The sequence below is a fragment of the Genypterus blacodes genome, unplaced genomic scaffold, assembly GCF_046128005.1.
Source record: "Genypterus blacodes isolate CSIRO-AG114 ecotype Tasmania unplaced genomic scaffold, CSIRO-AGI_Gbla_v1 ptg000057l_1, whole genome shotgun sequence".
NCBI classification, from domain to species: Eukaryota; Metazoa; Chordata; class Actinopteri; order Ophidiiformes; family Ophidiidae; genus Genypterus; species Genypterus blacodes.
This window is the reverse complement of record NW_027466869.1, coordinates 2984242-3009791: the sequence shown is the minus strand read 5'-3', so window position 1 is coordinate 3009791 and position 25550 is coordinate 2984242. Positions and strand designations below refer to the sequence as shown.

The window sequence follows — 25550 nt, the reverse complement described above, 5'->3', positions numbered from 1 at the left end:
GCATCTTAATGGGAACACACACACCTCTTGAAGGAAGAGAGTGTGTAAATGTGCCAAGGCCAACCTCCATTTTGGGATCGTGGTCATATGAATACACGATGACCTCTGTTAAAGGTGAAGAGTCCCACCTGACAATGTTTGCGTGGAGATCTAATGACTGTGTTGAAGCGTTTGGAAGATGAGCAGTAAGTGAGTGAGAGCAGAGAAAGGCAGCCGAGTGAAAGGAGTGATAACATGAATGATGGAAAAAAAGAGCTATTGAGTGAGAGCTGATGAGCGCCAACTCTGCATTTGGAGAGAGTGAGAGAGAGTCCTCAACCCAAAGGCTGAGAGGAGGGTGAGGGCGAGCGAGGGGCTGAGACCGAGACAGAGTTAGTCAGAGAGAGAGAGTGTGTGTGAGAGAGAGAGAGAAAGAGAAATGCCTGGAGTTAGTAATAATAATTTATACAAACACACCTTAATAATTCACGTTCCATTTCAATGCTGGAGGGGAAAATCCAAAATTCACAGAGCATAATTAAATAGAGAGGCAGAGAGTGAAGGAGAGAGAGAGAGAGACAGAGAGAGGGCGAGAGAGAGAGAGAGAGAGTCCAGCGGTGTAGCAGCTTTTCCATTTGAGCTTTGTCAAACAGCCCTGATGAAACTGTAACAGCCAAACTAGAGTCTGTCTTGTCCTCGTCCTCCCGCTCGCCACGGAAACGCCCAGATCTCCCCTTCAGCGGGTGTTGCACTTAGCAGGTGTAGCAGGTAATAATGGGTAATAATTAGAGTTTTAACAAAATATTTCCCCATTATCAGCTTATCGCTACCAGATAATGATAATAAAAACATTAACTGCCACTTGAAATCGTTAAATGAGATACTTAATAATTGATTTATGTTTTTCAGTATCTTCATCATCTTAATTGACACATATTCACTGACCATTTAGTATTCAAATTTCCATTCATTCCTTTCACATTGTTTAAGAAATATTTAAATTTGAGTGTTCTTCATTTTAAAGTTCTCCTCACATAAACTTTATTGAACAGCGAAAAGGCCAATTTTACCTCTTCAACTTGTTTTTCTGGAGTCTGTTTAATGTGATCTGCTGGTAAATGTACTGTGGGGATGTCCACCGTGTTGCATCATCCCCCGTCCTCCAGTGGACACACAGTGTTATATCCATCAAACACCTTATCTCCACCAAAGACATATAAAACATAACCCTGCCGTATTTCACATTGATTTAAGGTACGTTTTTCAACTCGCGCTGCAGCCTCAGACCCTTATGCAACGCCTCCACTTTCACTTTCACTCATTTTTCCCCCCCAAACAAACCGCAGTTCGGTACAAAGTTTGCGCTCTTGAACTTTGCCTCTCACTCGGCCCGGCCTATTGGTTTGATAGTGAAACCTCTCTGAAACCTCTTCTTCATCCTGAACTCACTGCAAAGGGTGAAGCAATCGCGGCTCACCTCACCTTCTCTTCCACTCGTGTGCTTTGTTTCAGGTGCTGTGGCGGCATGGACTGTAACTGCGTCAGTGACCTGCTGCTCCCCCCGGTGCCCGCCCTGTGGACCCCAGGTCAGTCTCCACGCCGTGACACATCCAAACCCATTTATTCATTAATCAAAAGAAAAGGAACTTCATCTAAATCACAATCATTCAGACACACATGTTGCTGAACGGAATGTCTGGCTTCTTGATTGGCGTTACGCGTTCAGCGTTTCTGTGTGAGTGTAGTAAGTGCGGCAATCGACGGTGAGAAAAGCTGCTTAATTCTATACGTGTGATGTACATGTAGTCAGCCTAAAGAGTGGGAGCCTGAGCACCATCCATCCAGCTGTCATCATCCCACTGACCAATCTGTTGAGGTTAGAGGGCATTAGTGGAGACTAACATTGCTCCAGGCGTGTGCTGTGATATTAAACACATCATCCCTCACCTCCATCACTCATCAGTCATCCAGACAGTCAACCCCCCCCCCCCCCCCCCTCCCCCCGGCAAGCAGCGGGACAAACATCGCACCTTAACCCCGTCCTCTTCCTGCACCCCCCCTCCCACTGCTCCCTCTTTGCAGGGTTCGCCTTCCCAGACTGGGCCTACAAGCCCGAGTCCAGCCCGGGCTCCAGGCAGATCCAGCTGTGGCACTTCATCCTGGAGCTGCTGCAGAAAGAGGAGTACCAGGGTGTGATCGCCTGGCAGGGAGACTACGGGGAGTTCGTCATCAAGGACCCAGACGAGGTTGCCAAGCTGTGGGGGATCAGGAAATGCAAACCGCACATGAACTATGACAAGCTGAGCAGGGCGCTGAGGTATGACAGGAAATATGTACTGCGTGTGTGTGACTCTTTGTTATCAGACAACACCTGCGACGTGAAGGCCGGGCAATAATTTGGGCGGTATCGCCAAAATCTGGACGTTTATCCCTCCGCCGCTTTTACATAAATTGACTGCGGCTGAAGCGGCTCTGCTCTTACGTCTCACTTCTCTGTGTTTGTAAAAAATGGAGCGATAAAGATGAGGGTTTTCCTCTGGAATGTCGATATTCTCAATTCCTCCTTATCTGTGGACATCCTCATGGAAAGTTCACCGTTGAGCCCGCCGAATAAGAAATTCAATACAGATTTCAAAATTAAAGCCTCCATGTGAAAATTGCTCGGAATGCAGCGTAGAAGAACTCCTCGGCACCAAACTTGCAGAAAGTGATTAAAAGAATAGATTTTAGACTCCAGACCCCCCACCTACCCACCCAACCATGCTCCTGTTTTTTATGCAAATGACTCTACTCAGACTCGCCCCCCCCCTCCTTCCTCCCGCCGTTTTCTTTTGGCCTCTTGTTAATGGGGGCTGTCGTCAGGGTCTAATTGTTATGAATTGGCTGGGGCCACAATTAGCCTTCTTAATTAGCCTCACTTAATTGCTCAATTAAGAGCCACGGCACAATTGCCACGCAAAGCAAAACACGTACACATCATTGCACTGGGGCCCAGCCACTGTGGATACATGCTGATACATGCTGCTGCGTTTGTTGATATGGTATGTTTGCATAATGAAGCGCGTGGTTACCGATATTTAATGCTGAGGAGGGGGGTGTAATTCTCACACACTGGGATTTGAAACTAAGAATTTTGAGCACAGAGGGTAATGATATCCAACATTAAAAGTTCTATCTGGTGATAATAAATAACAAATCCGAACAGATTTCAATTTGCAGCTTCTCATTGGTGGCTCCCCACCTTTATACACACACACACACACACACACACACACACACACACACACACACACACACACACACACACACACACACACACACACACACACACACATACACACACACACACACACACGTTCTGTAGCTCCTTACCTGATCCAGATGGCTTTTCTGTTGAACAACCTGGCATCCCATCAGGCTGCAGATTGTGGCACCTCAGTGGGTGGCACAGGAAACTGGCATGTTGACGGTTTGACATGCCCAGCAGGAGACACCTGAGGTCGTTACCATGGAGACTCCCGTTATTTTCCCACCTCTTCTTAAATGCGCTCCGCTGCCGGAAACGGCAGCAGCTTGTCGTTGCCGTATACACACTCGTATAAACACACGTATACGCACACGTATACACACACTTATACACGCTTGTGTACACACTTGTATACACACTGCTCGCAGGCTGGATTTCATGTGTCTGTGCTGGAACTGATGCTTCAAATTTAGAATCAGCATGAAAGCAAACAACATTGTTCAGTAAATCATTTTCCCTTCAACATTCACATTCATGAGTTATTGACAGATTGCATTCAATTTATTTACTAGAACTTCCCATAGATTGCAATTAAATAAGATTCGTCATTGTACAAATGCAATGTTTTCATATTTTATGATAAGTTTCAATTTATTTAAGAATGATTTGTTATTGTCATTTGTGCTGACCTGATCAAAGCAGCAGCGTGTGTGCTTCTGCTCCTGTGTGTGTGTGATCTGTTGTCGTGTCATGAATTAAATGTTCCTTTTTGTCGCAGCTACACAGCGTCTGACTCTCACAGGCTGATCTGTAGAGATCCAGCTTCTTGACTTGTTAACAGAGGAATATCATTTGCTTTATAGAACCATATTATATTGAATTAAGGTAGCAGACATGAATTGATTTGTGGAGGAGAGGAATAAAAACAGTGGGAAATCAGCATAACTCCGGCCCTGCAGGTCTGGTGTTGTTTACTTTTGTGTTGGTGATAAAACACAAAACCTTGATGTAAGCATTACAATAATCCTTCCCTCCTCTTTTCCTTTTCCTTTTCATTTCCCTTTTCCCTTTATCCCCTCACCTCCTGCTCCTCTCCTTGATGTCTTCTCCTTGGCAGATATTACTACAACAAGCGCATATTGCACAAAACCAAAGGGAAGCGTTTCACCTACAAGTTTAACTTCAGTAAGGTGGTGCTGGTGAACTATCCCATCCTGGACATGGCCAACTCCCCCTTCTTCCTGGCCCAGAATCACTTACACGGAGGCTCCGCCGCGCCGGAATGCACCCCAGAGGTAAGAAGGCGAGGATGGAGGGATTAACGTAGGGATTAACACACAATGTAGAATAAAAACATAGAAATGAATGATGTAGAGTCGCACACAGTTCAATTATCTGCATACTGAATCTTAAATTAAACCCTGGGATTCCATTTCTTTATTGGTTGAACCGACACTTTCCCGCAATCCAGTGTCACATAATGAACAATCTTTTATTCACCGTCTCTAATAGTTATTGTCATAGAATAGATTTCACTTATTATTTGCCCTGGGAGATTGTGGAATTTTTTTACAGAGATAAGCGTGAAAAAAACTGTCCTAATTCAGTTTGGAAATAATCTTACGACTTCCCCTGGCAGCTAGGATAGGATCTCGAAGTGTTACTTTTCATATCGTAGTGTTGCACAAAGTCAACACACGAGCACAGCACAAGTAAATCACCCGCCTTGGCTTGTGTCACCCTGACGATGGGGATAAGGAGAGAGACTGAAGGAGACGGAGGAGAGGAGGGGAGGGGGGGGAGGGACGGTTTTAACTTGTCCTTAAAACAAAGGAGACGTTATCCTCGCCTCCTCTCATCCCCGTCTCCGCTGGCGTATCCATGTGTCATCGATTGAAAAATGAAAGAAATGGAAAGCAAAGGGGTCGCGTCAGATCAGATCAATGGCGGGGTCATTAATGCGGTTTGTTAAGCAGCGACGCAGATCTCGCAGCTCGGGACTACAGTCTCGCCTTTCAAAACTTGGGGCCCCGGTGAGGTGACAGATACTATTGATCCAAAGTCCTACAAGGGGGGAGGGGAGGGGGGGGTACAAAATAAATCCCCCCCCTCCCTCCCCCATTGTCCTCCTGATTCCTCAGGTTCAGCTGTTCCATTTACTTCACCTCACCTTTGTCCTTACTTTAAAACATCTCCTCACACACACGGCGGCGATACAAAGACACTTGACGTCCTGTTTGCCCCCGTGTTCCCCCCCCCCTCCTCCTCAGCCCCTGCAGCCACAAAGTGTCCCACAATCCCTCTCTTCCCTCATCATTTATCCTTTGTAGCCACATTCTTAATCGCCCGCCTCCGTTTGACTCTTAACTCTTCCTCCCTTAAAGTCTCTGAGCCTCTGCGTCCTCCCGCGTCCCCATCCTTGCTGCGTTTGTGTCACTGTTTGCATCACTCTCTACAGGGTGCTACTGCCGCCGCTTCACACACTTCCATCGCACCAGCAGGCAGAGTTTGGCAGGCAAACTCGCACGTGCTTGTATTTGGAAAGTATTTTCTTTATATATGACATGAACTCATCTTTTTATTCTCTTTTCTCCGCCGTCCCGTCTCTCTCAGGCCATACAGTCCCTGTTTCCTCGTTTGCCAGACTCAGGCAGAGGAACTTCCCTGTTTGATCGAGGAACCGCAGCACCGGGGCCGGAGGGAGACAAGCTGAGACTGGACTCCTTCCCCTTCCTCAGCTCAGGTGAGATGACGGACAGACGGCAGGTTTACGAGGAGGACGAGCGGAGAAGCAGGAGGAGACAAATTAGAATCGGGGTGGAAGTAGTTGTGAGGGAAACGGGGAGCGCGTATAGAAGGAGAACGCAGCATGTATAGGTTTGCACCTGGAGAGAAAGAAGCTTAAACAAAAGGATGAGAAGACGGGGAAGAGGAGGAGAGCAGGGAGAAGAATAAGGATATAGGAGGTGTGAGCATTTATTGTTAAAGGAAATACGAGAGATGTTTGTCCCATTACAGCCTGCAGTCAGGCGGTGCTGGAGGTGAGAGAGGCCAGGTTAGCCTGTGAATTATGCATATCAGCAGCCGCTACACTGAGTCGGACACTGGAGGCTGAGAAAGAAGAAGAAGAAGAAGAAGAAGTCAAGCCCGAGCCGAGTGTTATTAGTCTTCCTCTAATTCAGCTTATAATTATATTTCATCAACCAAATTCCCGTACGTTAGCGTGTGTGTGCGGATCTGCCTTTGTTTGTGTTTTGCGCGCCCCCTTTACGCACATGAGCAGTGTGCAAGTGTGTGTCTGCTCGCTCCCAACAGCCACAGAGGTAGTGTGTAAACAGATGTGCACGTACTCACACACTCGCGTCAGATCACACAACCTGCCCCCCTCCCGTTTTGTTTGTCCTCAGGTCCTTTTCCCCCCTTCTTCCCTTCTCACCCTCCTCTGCCTCCCATGTGTCCCCGCTGTCCTAATCCCTTCCCAGGCAGGAAGGCCCTAATTGAGGGTGCAGGCTTCAGTTTGTGGCCTGTGGGCACCCATTACTGTGTTTTCATAAGCAAGTGAGGCCTGCCTGACTGATTCAATATTCATGTGTCTGCCAGCTACTCCTGGCCCAGCACGCAGAGACTTCACCACTGTCAAATTAGCCCTGCATAGTAAATAACAGAGTGGAAAAGAGAGAGGGGGGGGGGGGGGCGAGTGAGACCGAGAAGCGTGGAGGGGGAGACAGAGGGAGAGAGGAGAGGATGTTTGAGTTGGTTGTCAGTTGGAAGGAAGAACAGCAGGTGGAGAGGCAAAGCTTTTGTTAGTTCATTAAAATTGGATTCCAGCGTCTCCTCAAGTTGATCCCGTTTTTCTGTGATGATTCGAGGCTCACCAGAAACTCAAACACCGCCTGGGATTTCATTTGCGAGGAACAAGACATGGACGTTTTATAAATCTCCCTTCTCTCAGTCACGTCAGCGTTGGAATCATATGCAACATTTCAGTCGACGCTCCTTGATGTATTCAGAACAGTCGCTGAAAGTCTCAAACTTTCCCTTATCCAAAATACAAGAATAAACACCATCTGTTTCTGCGTACAAACGTGGATCTCTGTCTTCACATCTGGTTTGCACCAGGCTGGAGTGTGAGCACACACACACACACACACACACACACACACACATAAGCAGTCCTGGCATGCATAAATGAACCATCAGGTTTTGGTGCCAGAGTTTGGCCCCCGTGGCTCTGATTAGACTTGCTAATACCGCTCAGCATAATTAGTAAACATTCTTGGATGTTGTATGTCAAGAAACCTTTGGCCTCTTCTGAGAGCTAACCTCCATCTCTGGTTCTTCTTCTGTGTCCTATAGGTGCTCCGTGCTACACCAAACCCCCGTCCCTGCTGGGCCCGTACCCTCGTAACCCACCCTTTGACTACCCCTGGGGCTTCAACCCCTACCTCCCAGGGGCCTTCTCTCTCAATAACTGCCCCAAACTGCCCCCTGGCTCCCTCTACCCCTCCCAGTTTTACCCCAACCCTTTACAGAGCAGCCTCTCTCAGCTGCCTCATCCTTTCTCCTCCCTGCTTCCCCCGGGGGAGCCGGGCGGGGGCGAGAGGGGAGCGGCGGGGCAAACCGGCGGGACAAACAGCACGGCGGGTGGTCAGCCCATCAGACTGTGCCTGCCGCCCTACCCGGGGGGCCTGACCATCGGCCGGACAGACTTAGGCAACGGGGAGAGGGCGGAGGCCAATCCTCCCAGCATGGGCCTGAGTCTGGGACTGGCGGGAGTGGGACTGGGACTGGGAGTCGGGACGGGTACAGGCCAGCAGAGCCCCTCAGAGCGGAGAGGAGGCGTGAAACAAGACCCGGAGTCGGACTCGGACCTGGAGATCACAGATTTGAGCGACTGCAGTTCGGACGAGCAGGAGTTTGGTGTCAGGAAGGATTCCGGCCTGGCAAACCGCTCACAGATCCTGCTGGAAGGAAAGAAAGGAAGTGCGCTCCCTCCCGTCTCCTCCGCGCCTCCCCCCGTGTCCCCTCATCCCCTGAAGAGCCTGATGCCCCCCACCCCTCCACCTCCATCCCTCCCTCCGTCGCTCTCTCCTTCCATCAGTCTGCACGAAAGACACAGAGAGACAGAGACTCTTAAAATGATACACAGCTAATAACTTCTCGTGTGTCCACCATCTTGTCGTTCTGCTCTCTGGAATCCCCTCTTTTTCTCTCCTTCCATCTCTCGGAGGCAATATTCTGCTTTTTATTATCAACTTTGAGATCTCTCCCGACAGTAACGTGCTGCACTCTTTCTTTCCTTTTCTTGTGTTTCTGACTTTAGTCCACTGCGACACTGACTCGTCCATCTCAGCATATATTTACGTACCTACCGTACAGTCTTTAGTGTTTTCGCACCACCAACTTGTCTTTCCTGCTTTGATGTTTCACACCAAAACTACGGCTTTATGGTTTGCAGACTTGTTCTCCGCGTTGCCAGCAGTACTTTGGGGTCTGCGGCCGAGCTGTGATAGAAGGCAGTGACGTGGTAAATTACAACGCTTTGACAAACATTTAGAAACAACATCCCTGTACTAACACAACAGAATACTAACACAACAAATAATGGTCAAATCGATCCAATTTCACAGGTTTGTCCTGTAATTCTTGTGATTTAGACAAGATATAATCAGTACTTTTGAGATATAGTCAGGTATTGCCACCTAGTGGTGCTTTCACTCTTTGCTTGACTTTGAATGGAATCGCATCTTTTTTTATTCTGTTGGTGACACTTAAGCTCCTAAGGGAATTCTACACAGTTATACTTCCATATGATCTTGTTTCTTGCAGTTTAATTAGAATGGTGAACCCATATCTCTGATGTTACCTGTGCTAGTCTGTAAATATTCATTTTGTCTTGTGGTTCAAGTATTTCCTGCATATTTTCCATAAGGGACAGAGAAAGAGAGCAGTGGGAGCCGGAGCCATCCTCAATTTGTATGAATATTTCTGTGTATATATTTTATTATGGTGTATATTACATTTAATTATTAGTCCCTGTAATAAGATTTTGCTGTATTGTCGTGATTTAATTCAATATGTAAACATGTTGGAAAAATTGTAAGCCTCGGTGTATCAAAGTTTAAATGATGAAAAGCAGATCTGCACTCTGAAAATGTTTTTCTATAACAGAGTTCCACGCTGGGAATTGTGTCCGTTTTTCTCTCCGCTCCAGTTAATTGTGCCCTTTGGTCATTTCTGCCCTCTGTACAAACCCTTTGGGTGTAAAACATGCCGGTAGACTTAATTTTATAGTTAGCTTTCACTAACTGTACTGTAATTAGTCAAATGTGAATAATATTGGTTTTTGCATTTTCTTTTTAAACCCTCCTTCTAAAACCTGTTTTAATTATTTTGCAATCAATGATTTTTGTCCTGCAGCAGCGCTATTGGTTTGCTTGGACATTGCTCTATCTCCAACTAATGACCAGCGAGCCTCCTCCCTGCAGTCCTGTTTATCAGCACAGAGTGAACACTCGCCCATCTTGTACAGCTTCATAGCCTTTATAGCCTTTTATGGTTTGTCGAACAGTGGCGGTGTACGATTTGTTGTGAAAGCTCTATTGTAAAGTTAATGTAAAGCTCTATGTTTGTTGAGTTGCTACAGGAAAGGCCTCCAGTCATCTCCGCGTGGAGCACACTAACAGCTGTAAATACGATTTCCTTTGTGTGTGTATGTGTGTGTACACATCCAAAATGACAATGCAGTGGTTTTACCTGTCACTTCTCTTTGTTTTACTGTAAAGAGGAAAATGGAAAGTGCAAAAAAGAAGAAAAAGATAACTATCTTCAAAAGCAATAAACATTATTCTGAATAGTGGACTGTTGTTGATGGTGAGTGTGTTCAATCAATTCATTGTGTGAGTGAGCAGTGAGCATTTCTGTCATAATGTCTGAAATCAATGGCAACTTTTCCATTCCATATTTACTCAAATGTTCAAACCATTAAGACTGAAAAATTATTATAACACCTGCCAAAGATAAACTTAATTATTGGACAATCCATTAAAAAAATAGTAGGACACAAAAAAAATTACACAATTACATAACTGCTTATAATTGCTGAATTTGATTCTTGGTTGCTTTGTATTGATCCTGTTAAGTTTAGACCAAAACACAAAGACTTCCTTTTTGATATTGAACAAACCCAGTCATGATGATATTCAGAGGCTTAGATTTGTGGATTCACACTGCAATGATTTTTACATTTGTGCGAGTAAATCCTGGTGATTCCTGGAAATGAATGACCTGCAAAGTCTCATATTATCTTATTAAGGAGAAATTGACTCCAGTTGAAACAACCTGCCCTCACAATAACTGAATAATCACAACATGACTGATTATGGTTCTAAAACTCATGTTATCATTAGTATACCTGACAGAAACAGTGTCACAATGAAGTGTTAACATATTAAGAATAATTAAAATACATAACCTAAATAAAACTTGTATATATATAGATTTCTTTTGATTATTGTAAAAATATATATAACATAGAGATGATAAGTGAAAGAATAACTACATACGAGCGCCATTAATTAAGATAGGCTTATATAACATATTATATCAATACTATTACTGCCACTAGTACTACTAATAATAATAGTAATAATGATAGTGTTAATGCAGATGACAGTAAATTTTGAGGTTAATACTCAAACAGTAATGCATCGTGTAAATAACGCTTTAATTTTATCAGATGTATAGCTGGCTTGAGTATGGGTTGAGTAAGGTTTATGGTTTCTTAATTGATAGTGATTATGTAGAACAGTTATTGGCTATTTTGGTTAATAAGGAGTCCAGCTTGAAATTTCAAGGCCCATAGTCGAATGAGGCAGGTGTTATGTCACCATCTGTCCACAGGGTAGCGCAGTGAAGCAACAAGTCACCCAGCCAGGGTCCAAGTTTCATTTGAGCGAAGAACTTCGCAAACATTTGCTTTGGTTTCAGGGCAAACACACCATTCTGATATTGGGTTGGTAAATATGATCTACAGACAGGCTTTATAGCTGTAGGTGCAATTTATGTATTAAATCAAATAGACTCAAAGAAACGATAACAAAGTACAATTAAGATAAGATGTATTACACAGTGAGATTGTAGCAGGTCGTGACTCAATTATAACAAAAGGTGAACGTATTTTGGCGAAATTTGTATATGAATGCAGATTTAACAAACACTTCAACTGCCATTAAGATTTAACTGAATATTTTTTAGTATTGGACCGTAGCATATGACGAAGAGTTTAAAGCATAAATATAAACTCAACATCGGGTCTGAAGAAGGGTCATGATCTTTGTATCTTAGCGCTGCATTAATGAGATTCTATTAAAAATAAAAGATATAGAAGATAAAATAATCATGCAATAAATAAACAGTGATGGATCAAGTGTACCGAGACTGTGAACTTTTTTAAGTGTATGAAAAACTATCTGTGGATTGACCCTCTTGTCTATATATGCATATAAGGCAAGTATGCATATTTTATAACGTATATGTGATGTTAGAATTTAAACAAAACATATCAAATGCATAAAGTAAATATTACGCCGCTTGTATTCAGCGGTGTTAGCTGGGGGGACCAGTTACTGTGTAACACAGTGCGGAAACAATCAGTTTAGACGTTTTTGGCCTCATATTATTTGACAGGAAGACCCAATTAAACAAAAAACTACGCTATAACTAGTTTTTAAGTATTTTTATATTATTAGTTTGAGTATTTAGAGAATATTTGGTATTTATTCGCTGTCTGTTAGTCTGCCTCTGGTTTCTTTGGGACGTGTATGCTACTTCCGCGTACAATGTGTTTTTTCTCCTCTGACACACGGCAACTTTGGAGCAGGAAACCGTGTTAGACGCTTCGCCCGTCGTTCTGACTCTATCTGCGGGTAAGTGTCACCGTTTAACGCCTTAATAGCCACGGAAGCTGCCGTCGCGGGGGTCTCACACACGGCGACGTTTGTGTCTTTTTTGCGGGTGGAAAAGGTCGTCAGAGTTGTTTAGAGTTTTGTCGAGAGAGAGAGCGAGAGAGAGAGAGGTAGAGAGAGAACGGATTTTGGTCCCGCTGCAGCCGAGCCTCCTCACACGGAGACAGAATACAGGCGATACGAGCTTCTTCTCTAAAACTGAGCCATATTCCGCTCATCACACCAAAACAACAACAACAACAACAAAGAGTTTTACTCGTGTATGAACTTAAACGGAGAGTCAGCAGAGTTTCACCGCGTGTTTTCCTCACATGTTCCCGACATTCTTCACCTCTGTGCCAAAGCAGCAGACTCCCTCAGCGTCTGTGGCACTTCACTTAGTTTAGTGACGAGCATTTGCATTTTATCTCCCTTTCTTCCTCCCAAAATGACATTTATTGAACAGAAAGCTGCTTGTATTTCTCTCCTGCAGTTGTTTTGTTTGTTGTTCTCAGACGCAGGTGAAGCAATAATGACGTCTGAATGCTTTTGTTTACTGTCGATCTCCTTATTTATGGCCGACATTGTTTCTATCCTACATGAAAGGAGGCTACATGAAGGCTGATCTCTCTCTCTCTCTCTCTCTCTCTCTCTCTCTCTCTCTCTCTCTCTCTCTCTCTCTCTCTCTCTCTCTCTCTCCCCCCCCCCCCCCCCTCTTCCCACTCATCACACAGCCCTAAATATAGAGGGACGGAGGAGTTCAGTGCAAACAATGTTCAATAATTAGTGTCTGCATGTCATTGATTTACCCATGATGCCTTTTGCCTTTATGAAGCGGAGGGCAGAGCAGGAACACACGCGATTGCATCTCTTGCACGTTCGTTAACTGACTTGTAGTCGTCAACCAGAACTAAAGCTGGAATACCCAGATCGTGTGTGTGCGCGCTGTGTTTGCCAATATTCTGTCATGTTTTCATTAGTCACTCTGCAGTCTGAAAGAACAACAACTGCTCTGCCAGTTGCCGGGCCTGTTTGTCTTATTTTTGAAGTTTCACTCCTGCCTAAGTAATCAGCCGACTAACAAAGTGTGAGCGTGGCTGCAGACGTCTCCACGGCGTCCGTGCTGCAGTTTCAGATGACGGTTTGAGTGATTGTGACGTGTTCCCAGGCGGCCGCCCGCTGCACCCCAGAGGCCCCATATGAAGCAGGCCCTGCCACTTCCTGTTTCACTGTGCTAGACTAGAGGAACACCACTCTTGTCATCTCTCTCTCTCTCTCTCTCTCTCTCTCTCTCTCCCTCCCTCTCTCTCTCTCTCTATCTACCCATTTTACAAGTGCAGACTTGACTGCAGCCCAAAGGCTACCTTCTCTTCCTTTTAAAGGAATGTTGGCTATTTAGTCTGAGGTGCTCTGCCGCTCTTTCCCTGTCTCTGGCACACCATTGTTACAGGCCCACGTCAACCCATACACTCACACGTCCGCCCATCTCGCACCGGCTCGGAAAACAAACATCGATGGTGCTACGGCCGGGCGTAACAGTCCTTGTTAGCTCGTACGAGAGGCACCTGACGGGTAATGGCTGCGTTGTAAGAGCCGAGGGCTGTCCTGAGGGTCTGAAGCCGGGTTCCAGGCACGCTAACAATTTACTGTAGCCAGACTTGGACTTCAAAGGGAACACAGGTATTCTTCTCTGGCTGCAGAGAGACTGACGCACGGGCAGCAGATAATGAGAGACAGAGTGGACTGGATTCATGCTGCTCCTTTTTTCCAGCGGGTCAGCGGTGAAATCTGCTGTTTTTTACAGGATGAGGTCATCGGGGTGAGGTTTGCGTAAAGACGCGAGCGCGTGTGTGAGGGTGTGTGTATAGGAAGGTGTTCACGCTGTGCCGTATCTGTGACACAACCGTACCTGAAACGGCAGCTGATCCCAGCGTTGAGGAGGGTGACAGCTGGAAAGGCGTGTCAGTGTGAGTTGCCCTACTTTTGTTTTTCTCACTCAGATGAAAGGTAGTGATGTGACCTAATGGTATGGACATGTTTGTCATTTCTCACAAGGCTCTGTAGTGATTTGTGATTTCAAAGAGCAGGAAAATCATTGTGTCTTCATGAGGAGCTGCTGTCAGATCACACACACACACACACACACACAGTTGTGAGTCTGTGTGCAGTCATGTGGTAAATGGAAAGCTTTTATCAGCCCCATTACTTGGCAAATGTTTTCTTTTTAATCTTAAGCTAGCTCACAGGTATTCCACTTTAACACAGGGAGCTTGCGTGTGTGTGTGTGTTCACCTGCCAATCTCTTTCACCTCTGCTGTCTGTCAGGACCGTTCCAGCTCACATTGTGTGTGCAGTGTGAAGCGTGTGTTTATTACAGCTGTGTGACACGCAATAAAGAGATCAGACATGCTGCAACCACCAAAACTACTTTTTCAATTCCTCAATTGATACGTTTATGATTTAAATTAGGTTTTATTTCATTTTCATAACGGAAATGAATCACACCCCGTATTGAGCAGCAGTTTTCCATTCGGTGATTAAGATACAATTCTGGAATGAAACAGCGGTTGGGATTTGATGAGCAGCAGTGTCAGTCATGTGTGCAGTGACCTCCCCCACTGGATCCCCTCAGTCGCAAGAGAAATGCAGTCGACCTCTGTGTGTGCGCCTGTGTGTGTGTGCGCTTGTGGACTTATTGTTGAGCAGATTTTGTGCAAAGTGTCAGACTGCACCAGCTTGTGCCTCCACGCTCTGAAATAGGTAGGAAATGGAAATGGCTGCATGTGTCTGTACAAGTGTGAGTCAGACGGATAACTGGAAAGCTGATGTGTGTGTGTGTGTGTGTGTGTGAGAGAGAGAGGGAAGGGAGAATGAGGTCTTTGATTCGAGGGGTTAGGGTGGAAAAAGGGAGCCTGGGCTTCACAGATGATGTTTACTCTTGAGCAGTAAAAGATGGGGGGTAAGACGGGGTGAAAGGCCCTCCAGTTTGACTGAGTGTGTGTGTGTGTGTGTGTGTGTGAGTGTGTGTGTGTGTGTGTGAGTGTGTGTGTGTGTGCAGTTTCAGGAGCCACAGATCTTTGTGCAGACAGTGTGCTGACAGTATGTTCACACTCAGAGCTTTACAGAGTGTTTTTGTTATAAAAGCATTAACTGCACAGAATTACCGCGCTGCCGCTTCTGCTTGGATACACAAACAGAGAATTCCCACTTATTTTCAAATGATAGCAGTTTGTTTTGATTCATTGCAACAGTGTGTGTGTGTGTGTGTGTGTGTGTGTGTGTGTGTGTGTGTTTGTAGTTTCCACCAGCGGACTTTGCCGATTAATAATGACCCTTACAGAGATCCTAAACAGACGGCTGCAGTGGAGTGTGTGTGTACTGATTCATGGTGACCGAGTTTCCAAATGTCTGTAGTAAAGATGGTGAACATAAATGACTTCAGCTGAAATGAAGACAACATCTAACATTTACCTCTGCATTACATTCTAAACGATCTCTCCGCTCACATTTGTTCCTCCCTCAGGTTGATCCTTTGAAGTATCCTTGCAGATTGTGTGGACACATACTTGCTCCTCAGCTCTGCACACTTATTTACAACCGCAGGTCTTAGGTTGGATTAGTTTAGTAGCATTTGTTTGCACTACAGTCTTCTTCACTTCTATATAAGCGTTTCTTAACGTCTAACTCTGCATTTCTGCTTTAATGGCTGCAGACAGAACTCATGTAATCTGACTGTAATCTGAGAGAGAAGAATATCACGTATCACAATTACACACTAGTTTACCTGAGGTTGGCAACGTGAACAAGGTGGGCTTGTGTGCAATCACCAGGGCCTTTTGGCAAACCGGACAGATGCTTCAGGTCTGTGCAGGTTCAACTCCTCCACACAAACACTCAGCATCATCTGAGTCTACTCTGCTGTGTTTGATGTATATTTGAAATCATCTGCAGTGCTGAACGCATGTTGACGTGAGCGAATGAGAAGCAGGTCCCCTCCATCCCAAACACTAATCAGAGGCCTCTGTGTTTAGCCTCAGCAATTACCCCCGTACCAGAGCACTACGCGCCGACACACACTCGCACAGACACATATGGAAGTGGTTAGGCCGAGCTGGAGGCTCACTGTGAACTGCCAATCTGTGCCAGTCGATTGGCCTATCGAATGTTTCCACAGAGCCGGTGACCTCTATATGGGGACAGGGAGAACAGACGGGGGGGAGGGGAGTGGGGGTGGGGCGGGTGGAGTGTGTGGAGGCTCCAAGGAACAAGAACAAGTTGGATGGATCCTAGCCAGAGATGCCCACTGCTGCTCAGGAGACAAGAAAGAGTCCAGGGGAGTATTTTGGAAAAGATTCAGATTCAGAACAATATGATTCATTTAGACTTGAGCTGAAGCTGGAACAACATGGAAGCTTGGATCCACTGGAGCGATGAAAAGCCCTGCCTGTTTCCTCTGCACTATTGGCTATAATCTTATTTTAGCCACTACGTAATGGTCATTAAATTACATAATTGGCCCTTGTCTGCCCGCCATGAATGCGCAAGCTGTTGGAGCGATCTTACAAGAGGCAGCTCAGTTTAGGCCCAAGGAGTGAGAGAATGGAGAGAGAGAGAGAGGAGAGAGAAAAGGAGAGCAGACAGACAGCGGGTACGTCAGAAGAGACGGTGGAGGAAGTGGTTGTTGAAGAGAAGAGGAAGGAAATGTTTGAAGGCTCATTCTCACACCTTCACAGCGGCCGCGCCCCTCGCTCTCCCTCACTGCCCTGGCACCCCCAATCACTCTGCCGGATCTCACTGTCTTCACTGTCTTCACTGTCTTCACTGTCTTCACTGTCTTCACTGTCTTCACTGTCTTCACTGTCTTCACTGTCTTCACTGTCTTCACTGTCTCAGTCTCCATCTGCGTCGCTAGTTGCTTGCTGTCAGTGCAGTGGCGTGGTTTCTGTGATGGTCTCAGTCACGCCGGCGTCCTGCTGACCTTCTGCCTCACTCGGCTCACATGCAGTCACACACACCGGGCCTCCTTATCTACTCACGTCTCCACACAGTGACTGGTCTTATCTGCACTCACCTTGACGTGTGTGTGTGTGTGTGTGTGTGTGTGTGTGTGTGTGTGTGTGTGTGTGTGTGTGTGTGTGTGTGTGTGTGTGTGTGTGTGTGTGTGTGTGTGTGTGTGTGTGTGTGTGTGTGTGTGTGTGTGTGTGTGTGTGTGTGTGTGTGTGTGTGTGTGTGTGTGTGTGTGTGTGTGTGTGTGTGTGTGTGTGTTGTTATTGCACTTGACCTTTTCTCGCATGACTCTATTCTTTGATCCCTGACTTTGGAAGCTTGTAGTAATTGTGTGTGTGTGTGTGAAAGAACAGATTGATGTTTTATGTTACAGTATTTAACATAAACTTCTTTGTTCCCATGGTAATCATTTTTAAGCATTTCATCCTTTTCTTAATTACTAATGGAACCATTTTATTAAGAAGTATTGCATCAATATCATCAAACACCAATCCCTCCTGCTCTAGGATGAGGCTGCTCTAGCATGAGGCTGCTCCTTGTTGTGTGTGTGTGTGTGTGTGTGTGTGTGTGTGTGTGTGTGTGTGTGTGTGTGTGTGTGTGTGTGTGTGTGTGTGTGTGTGTGTGTGTGTGTGTGTGTGTGTGTGTGTGTGTGTGTGTGTGTGTGTGTGTGCTGGGCTCGTCCCCTCTGCTGTGCAAACACGTGGCTCCGGCCCACAGCTCCTCTTTATTAAACTGGGTTCATTGTGGCATTTTACACCTCAGGCTCTGCTCTAACCCCGCTGACACACACACACACACACACACACACACACACACACACACACACACACACACACAGACCCCCCCCAACCCCCCCACACACACACCACCACCACCGCTCACCCCACGCCTTGCAGTTATATAAGCCATTTCTATGGGATGGCATGCTACATGTTGAACATAAAAGCTCTCTCACACACACACACACACACACACATTGTGTATACAGAGCTGCCTCTGGCTCTGTTTTCACAAAGGTGCTAGCACGCTGTCAACCTTGCTAGCTGCTGCCAAACCCATTTGGTCAAGACTGAGAGAACAACTAGTTTAAGATTGCAGGCTGTGTGTGTGTGTGTTTGTTTGTGTGTGTTTGTGTTAGGGGAGGGTCCTTATGTGTTTTGTGTTGCGGATCCAGACGCAGAGGTTACAAGCCTTCAGATGTAGATGTGTACACAATAACTTTCTGGACGCTCTTGTGCGCTTGTTAGCCTTTCCACAGTTTCTCACACTTCTTCTTCTCCTCACAGTTGTGTTTCCATCGCCTCTTTTTCATTTCTTTCCACCGTTTGCTGCTGCTGGGTGTCCCCCCTCTTCTCCTGCTCCTCCTCCTCCTCGGCTCCTTGCTTTTCTCTTTTTGTTTAGTCTGCGAGGCTCATATAGTCTAGCGTTTGCAGCCCCGCTCGTGTTTACAGTCCAAGTAACAGAGGTTTATGATTGTGGCGGCGCGGGCCTGTGAAGCCTGTAAGAGCAGAGAAAAGAAATGAGAAATTTTACAGGTCATCAAACATTTGGGAGTTTTTTTCAGATAGAAATAGATAGATAGATAGAAAAATGATTTAGGTGTGTGTGTGTGTGTGTGTATAAACCCCTGTATTAGATGAAGTTGAGAAAGCCACCATCCTTCATGTGTGGGGACGTCTTCATGCACGCTGCCTTTACATCCCAGCCTGCAAACACTATAACAGCTGAGAAACCTATGAAACCAGATGACATCAGATGGAAAATGTGAGGGGGAACCTGCAGTTTGAAACAGACAACCCTGTGCTGTTCACACGCATGCACACACACTCCCTCTCACTCTGTGGTGTTCACTTCCTCCTCTAGGTTGATGTGAGTTCAGGCAACAGTGGCATGTAGAGTGTGTTTGATGTAGATTTGTTTCCTAGAAGCAACCTCTCTTTTGCAACCTCTCTCTCTCTCTCTCTCTCTCTCTCTCTCTCTCTCTCTCTCTCTCTCTCTCTCTCTCGATCTGACTCTTGCGGATAGGTCAAACAGGAAATGGCTCTGATAGCTTCCTGAGGAAATTACACCCACTTCCTGTCTGTGTGCCTCTCCATTTTGCCCGCCTCCCTCTCCCCAAGTGTTTTTTTTTTTTTTGGTCTTTGCTGTTGTTGTTGTTCTTGTGCTCAGGCGCCTTCGGGGGCAGCTTTTGTAGGAGCAGCAGCAGCAGCAGCAGCAGCAGTAGTGCTTGTAGGACCCCAGAGGATCCCTCAGTGGCTGCTAATGAGGCTCTGGCCTGATGAGAGCGCCAGATAAAACCTCAGCACAAACACGGCCAGCTACAGCCATTAGCTGCCCGAGCTATTTTGGACCAATGTGCTCAGAGCATATAGAGAACAGGACGCAGCCTATTGTGAGTGTGTGTAATGAGAGAACACTGACCTATTCACACACACAGTGAAGTTTGAGGCCAGGTGCGCCGACACATTGGGGAGAAGGGAAGGTCTTATTTTGTTTTCCAGTAGAGGAAGTGCGTGCCGGGCGCTCCTTCATCTCTTCATACCTGCGCTGATTGTTTGTCCCGATTTGCCATTTTGTTCCAAACTTCATGTAAGCACCAGAATAAGATTGAAATCAGCATCATTTGAAGTCGGCATACTCCCTGTGACGTGCCGAAACTATTCAGTCCTAAGTGAGTCACTTAAACATGTAAATAAGCCGTTGGCGAATTGGTGAAAGCATTCTGTGCATGCATATCCTCACACACCTCGTCCTCATGATGGACTAGGTCAACGCTTTGCCCTGCATCCTACACAGTATAGACATCTGATACAGTGTGCATGTAAACCTGTGTATCAGCACTTTGACATATGCTGAGGAGGAAAATGTGAATGTCCCCTCAGTGGCCACTTTATTAGATACGCTTGCGTCAACTGCTGTCCCTCCGTTGCTCTACATACACCCCGCCTGTCTGAAGCTGGTAATGTTCCCTCTCTGGTGACACTGGTCATGTTTACATCCATTCTCATTATCCAGATACATTATCAAGTTACTGAGAGGCAATCAGGGGACGTTGCATCCTGGTTATCTACGCCGTACGCATTATGATATGGTCATGCTCTTTAAGTCCCTCCTTCCTTCCTGCTCTGTGGATTCCTCATCATTCATAACATAACATAACATAACTAATCAGCCTTCATGCTTCTGCTGCCACTGTTGCTCCCAGTGGGGCCGAGGCCGGGCTCATGTTTACAACTCGCGAGCGCATTTCATGAATGAGCGTGTCGCTGCTGCACACATTACGTTCACACACACACACACACACACACACACACACACACACACACACACACACACACACCTGGCAGAGACAGTGACAGAGATGGGATCACAATGCGAGCCTGAGCACAGACTGCTGCCAGACTTCTGATCTCACAATTTCACCGTGCATTAAGATGTCAGCTCATTATCTAAATGATGTATCTGCATAGTGAGGACAGATGTATATACCAGGTGTAGATACTCTCCATGTGAGGTGTGTAGTAGACTCAGTTGTTGCTGCGGATCTAATAAAGTGGCCACCAAGTGTTGGTGGAATTTAAATGAAAGCACAACTAAAAAACTAAAGAGAATAAGAAGAAGTAATCAAGAGTTGAATCAATAAAATGAACATAGTCCTGGTCCTGGTCCTCTGGAATGAACCCCCTCTCCTCTGACAGTCGCCGTGATGTCATTGCAGGAGCTTGATTGACAGGTGCGGGCCTCTCCTGTGGCGGTATGGACCCTGACGATGCCCACTACGGGGTGAGGTCACAGCTCCACTGCTCCTCTTGGCCGCCGGAGGGGTTTCTCTCTCTCTCTCTCTTACTCTCATGGTTTCTCAGCAGAGTTGGGGTTCACATCAGAGCTGATGTAACGCTGACCCTGTTATCATTAGCGCTGCACTGTCACCTCTTACTGACCTGGTGGATGGTATGAAATGTTCCACTGCTCCTCCACTTTGTCTGAAGGCCTCAGCTGAAGAGGCCCGACCCAACAGGTGCTGCAATGCGTGACGGCCATGTACAGTACTGGAGCCCAGCTTAGTCAGGATGGAGAGGAATGCTGTTGTAAAGACCAGCTGTCATAGGAACACACACACACACACACACACACACACACACGCCCGGTAGCTCCCCACAGTCGCATACTGTGTAGGCACGGCCCCCCTCCCACATCCGCGCTCATTCTCAACACACACACACACACACACACACATACACACAATGGCTCGTACGCTTGATAGCTATCATTAGATTGATGCCACCTGACACTTAGTTAGTGCTGGAATGTGATGGGAGGGGAGGGGGGAAGAGAGGGAGGTATGAGGGGGGGGGGGCAGATGCAGCTGCTGACTCTCAGGAGTTCCGGGGCTGCTGCTCCTCGCCGCACTCCTGCGACTCACTGCAAAGCAGGCGTCCTCCTCTCTCTCTCTCTCACCACTCAGCCCCCCCCCCCCCCCCCCCCCCCCCCCCCCCCCACACACACACACATTACGCCCAGCTGTCAGCGATCGCAGAGGGAAGCGCCCGGTTGCCGTTGAAGCACTCTGTGCTGAGTGTCTGCGTCTCTGGTCTGAACCGTGCCATATGCTGGAATGCTCCCTCCCTCAGTGTATAGGAGGCTCCCAGGCCCTCCCTGCTCCAGGCCCGTGCCCTCTGAATTCAAAACTCAGCTGGCCGTCTTTTCTCCACTCTCTGTAACCATTAGCCCCCCCCCCCCCCCCCCCCTTTCAATACTCTATTTGCCTTAACCAGACATAACGATAATGAGGGATTGACTCTCCTGTAACGAAGAGGCCAAAATGCTTCTACGACGACGAGTTCACCAGCGTCCTCTACTGCTGAGCGTTCTGATGGATCTGGTCAGTGGTGAACAGTGAAAGCATTTTATCTTTCCACCAGGAAATGCCAAGAGGTATTTGCAGCCAATGTCTGTCACCGCTGTGGTCGTCAAGGGGACAGAAACTAACATTGATAACACGTTGGCGAGCGGGTGGCTGTTTGCCCTTGTAAGGTGGCTTTGGCGGTTTCAGCTCGGTAACGCGCCGAGTGGCAGGGTGAGAAGATGGAAAAGTGTGTGTGTGTGTGTGTTTGTGTGTGGTTATTGGTGTGTGTGTGTGTGTGTGTGTGTGTCCATGCAGATGTGCCTTCATGGTTCTGTCCGGCCTGTGGCTCTGTTTTGCTAACCCCTCCTACACATGTTGCTGTTTTCTTAAACCGCATCCCACTGAATACGGCCATGAATGAACACATACTCCTTCTGTCTCTGTCGCTCTACTGTATTACACACTCTCGCTCTCTCCCTTTCCCTCTCCCTCTCTCCCACCCAAGCAACTTTCCCATAAACATGTAGTTCCCTCGCTCACTGCTGTACTTCTTCCTCTGTAGTCAGGCTGTGATTTGTTGTCATGCACATATTTACACTTCCCTATAACCTCTAACCACAAAGTGAATTCTCACTTCCTTGCTTATGTTAAACCTGCATTCGACATGCTGTGTACACAAAAAGTAAAAACGCACACATATCGCCACCAGCCTGTGGTTTAGTATCTTATCCAATCGGAATGGATGACTGGATATCCCATCTGATCCAATTCTTTCAAATCCGTTATTTACGTTGACATTAGAAGTAAAAGGAAGTATATTTATTAAATTTAAATGAAAGCTTTAACATCACACTGGTTCTGTTGAAGTCTCAGGCCTTTACTAACTCTGTTGTATTTCAGGGACACACTTTTTCCTCTCATTACTTTTGACTCACACAGCTCTGTGCTCCCCGTGTCTTAATCTAGCTCCGGACAACGGTAACTCTACAGTGTTGTGTTGGAGGGTTTTTGTGTGTTTGGGTGTTGCCCGGTCTGCAGCATCTAGAAGGCAGAATTCAGGGGCTGTGTGTTATTTGTGTGTGTGTGAGTCCGGGGGAGGTGGTGTGGTGTTTGAAGGGTGGAGGTAAGCTTCTTCCAGCAGGCACCCAACCTCTGCTTTTCCTACACACCGCTTCCTGTTCACGGCTTTCAAAAGGGCAAGATTTTGCACGGGGCCCTTTGGTTTCGAACAGTCCCGCTACATAGTAGGTTTGGAAGGTTTACAATATGGCATTTTAGAGAAGAGTCTGAATGTCATTATTATTACTGAGCGCAAATGTAGGCTCTGGAAAACTATCCAAGCGGGTGAATACTGCCAATTTCTAAAAAAGCTTTGGCAGAATTCATCTGTGAAATGTTCCAGCCCAGTCCGGAGGAAGGTGAAAGCCACGGTTTCACAGAACAGCCCCGTCTTACTGATACATGTGAAGGTCGTAGCGGTCAGAGAAAGAGCCGTGACGCCGGGCTGATTCTCTCCTCAGACGGATCGCACGTCACCGTCTCTTTGGGCTGCAGGTAGGTGGCTCTAACTCAAGGGCCTGTGTTAGCCGCGTGCCACATCGGGCCTGTTCTGTCTTCCCCTCGGTGGCAGGAATGGGGTGATGGGAAGCTTCCCCTCTTTCCGCTTGATGTTATTTTGCACTGGGAAAGTTCAGCATGTCCAAACCCTTAATCTGGCTTTATCTCTTGTTCTGCACAGTGGGGTTTCAGGACCGAGGAGAGCCGGCGTATCGGCTCAAAGCGCACTCGCGTAATGATTCCTAATTGTGCTGTTTTCTCTCTCCGTCTCTCCTCCTAGCGGGGTGTGTCTGGTGCTCCGTGCTCTAACCCAGCCATGAGCATCATCGGGGCTGAGGATGAGGATTTCGAGAACGATCTACAAGATGTAAGTGAAGCAAAGAGTTTTTTGATCACAGAAATGGCTGCGGAATGTGATTTTGTCGCCTCTCATCTCCTCCTCGTCTCTCTCTCTCTCTCTCTCTCTCTCTCTCTCTCGCTCTCGCTCTCGCTCTCGCTCTCGCTCTCGCTCTCGCTCTCTCTCTCTCTCTCTCTCTCTCTCTCTCTCTCTCTCTCTCTCTCTCTCTCTCTCTCTCTCTCTCTCTCTCTCTCTCTCTCAGGTGGTGGAGGACCAATGCTCCCACTTCAACAACATAGAGCTGCTGAAGGACCGGCCCACCCACCTGCTGGTCTTTATGCAACATGTCATTCTACAGTTTGACTGTGCTCCCCTGGTGAGAACTGGAAAGACTGCAATGCCAGAGCTGCTGTGTGTGTGTGTGTGTGAGCATGTTTCCACTTTCCACAGGCAAACACAAGTCACTGTGTATGTTTACCCCTCTCCTGCCTTTTCCTCTTTCCTGGCTAAAGCCCTTTATTTGGAAGAGATCAGAAGAATGTAGAGCGTAGAACCACAGCCGAGTTTGGAGAGCAGACACACAGGGCTTTAATCAAAGTTTACCCAGACCAGTGTGTGGATGTTGGGCAGCCAGCTGACCTGCGGAGTAGAGAGCAGTTGATTTAATGCCGTAGACCAGGCAGAGTGAACATAAAGGGCTGGTGTTGCACCTGATCGAGTTAATTAATCATAGAAGCCAGATTAGTATCGTATGATTTATTGGACAGCCTTTGCTGGTCTGAACGTTTGTGTGCACACATTTGGAGACTTGCACTGTTGTGTGGGGGTGTGTGTGTGCGTACGTGTGAATTAGGGTTGATAAGATAAGTGTACACATTTTGAGACTTGCGCTTTTGTGCGTGTGTGTACATGTGAATTAGGGTTGAATGTGGCGCACGCTTTCCATTTTAGTTCTGCCCCCCCCCCGCGTTACTCTAGTTTCCTCATGTTTATTCTTGTAGAGCCTTGATTCTACCACACAGTGTTTACAAAATAGATATATCCGTAAGATCTTATCCGTAAGGTGTATCAGCTTCTGGATCGGCGGTTGATCTTTCTGCCAGTCTGCAGGGTTTTCCCATTATCTCACCTTGAAGATTGTCAGTGCAGATCATCACCGTCACTCGTTTCTCTCTTTGCATCTCTCCCTCAGCTGTGTTACCTCCACGCCGACCTCTTCAGGAACCTCAGTGCCAAAGAAACCAAGAAGCACTTTGTGGAGTTCTACAACAACTTCCTGGAGAAGGGCGCAGTAAGTAGCACGCTACAGAGAGCACTTCATTTGCAGGTAGCGCGTGTATGCAACCTTTCCTCAGACTTAGGATGAATTTAGAGTAGGGCTCTGTATGGCAGGAGTTCCCAGGCTGACCTCATAGCGCTCGACCCCTCACCGGAGCTGCCCCCACCGGACTCTCTAGGCCGCTTCAGTTGTGAGTCTGCATTGATTTTACCGCCACGAGTCTCTAACTTTTTGAGTGGACACAACAGCACCTGAGAGCAGTCGGGTAATTGGATATTATCAAGCATAACTTCTCTTAACGCTGTGGCTGTGATGAGAGCAATCTTAACCTAACCTTAACCTAAACAAAGTCG

General features: G+C 46.8%; 2 protein-coding genes across 10 annotated transcripts in view; both read left to right on the top strand.

Moving 5' to 3' along the window:
* Positions 1 to 1504: 1504 nt before the first annotated feature.
* On the top strand, positions 1505 to 8379 carry erfl1 (Ets2 repressor factor like 1). Its single transcript, XM_076152768.1, has 5 exons — positions 1505 to 1565; positions 2062 to 2296; positions 4344 to 4521; positions 5840 to 5969; positions 7583 to 8379. The coding sequence occupies exons 1-5, from the start codon at positions 1505 to 1507 to the stop codon at positions 8377 to 8379; spliced, it is 1401 nt and encodes a 466-aa protein (XP_076008883.1).
* A 3498-nt stretch (positions 8380 to 11877) lies between these two features.
* Positions 11878 to 25550, top strand: part of arhgef1 (Rho guanine nucleotide exchange factor (GEF) 1) — a 29745-nt gene continuing 16072 nt past the window's right edge. For 3 of the 9 annotated variants that reach the window (XM_076152554.1, XM_076152552.1, XM_076152550.1), the window contains exons 1-6: positions 11880 to 12153; positions 20897 to 20961; positions 22991 to 23002; positions 23862 to 23948; positions 24181 to 24294; positions 25111 to 25209. In XM_076152554.1, coding sequence (XP_076008669.1) covers positions 20935 to 20961; positions 22991 to 23002; positions 23862 to 23948; positions 24181 to 24294; positions 25111 to 25209 — 339 coding nt within the window. In that variant the 5' untranslated portion in view covers positions 11880 to 12153; positions 20897 to 20934. The other 6 variants (XM_076152553.1, XM_076152558.1, XM_076152551.1 and 3 more) reach the window with 6 other exon arrangements.

Bases quoted from the DNA above. Each gene is read 5' to 3' on its own strand.
- erfl1 (XM_076152768.1), top strand. From the start codon at position 1,505: ATGGACTGTAACTGCGTCAGTGACCTGCTGCTCCCCCCGGTGCCCGCC. The intron at 4,522-5,839 runs GTAAGAAGGCGA...CGTCTCTCTCAG, and splicing joins CGCCGGAATGCACCCCAGAG to GCCATACAGTCCCTGTTTCC. The intron at 5,970-7,582 runs GTGAGATGACGG...TGTGTCCTATAG, and splicing joins CTTCCCCTTCCTCAGCTCAG to GTGCTCCGTGCTACACCAAA.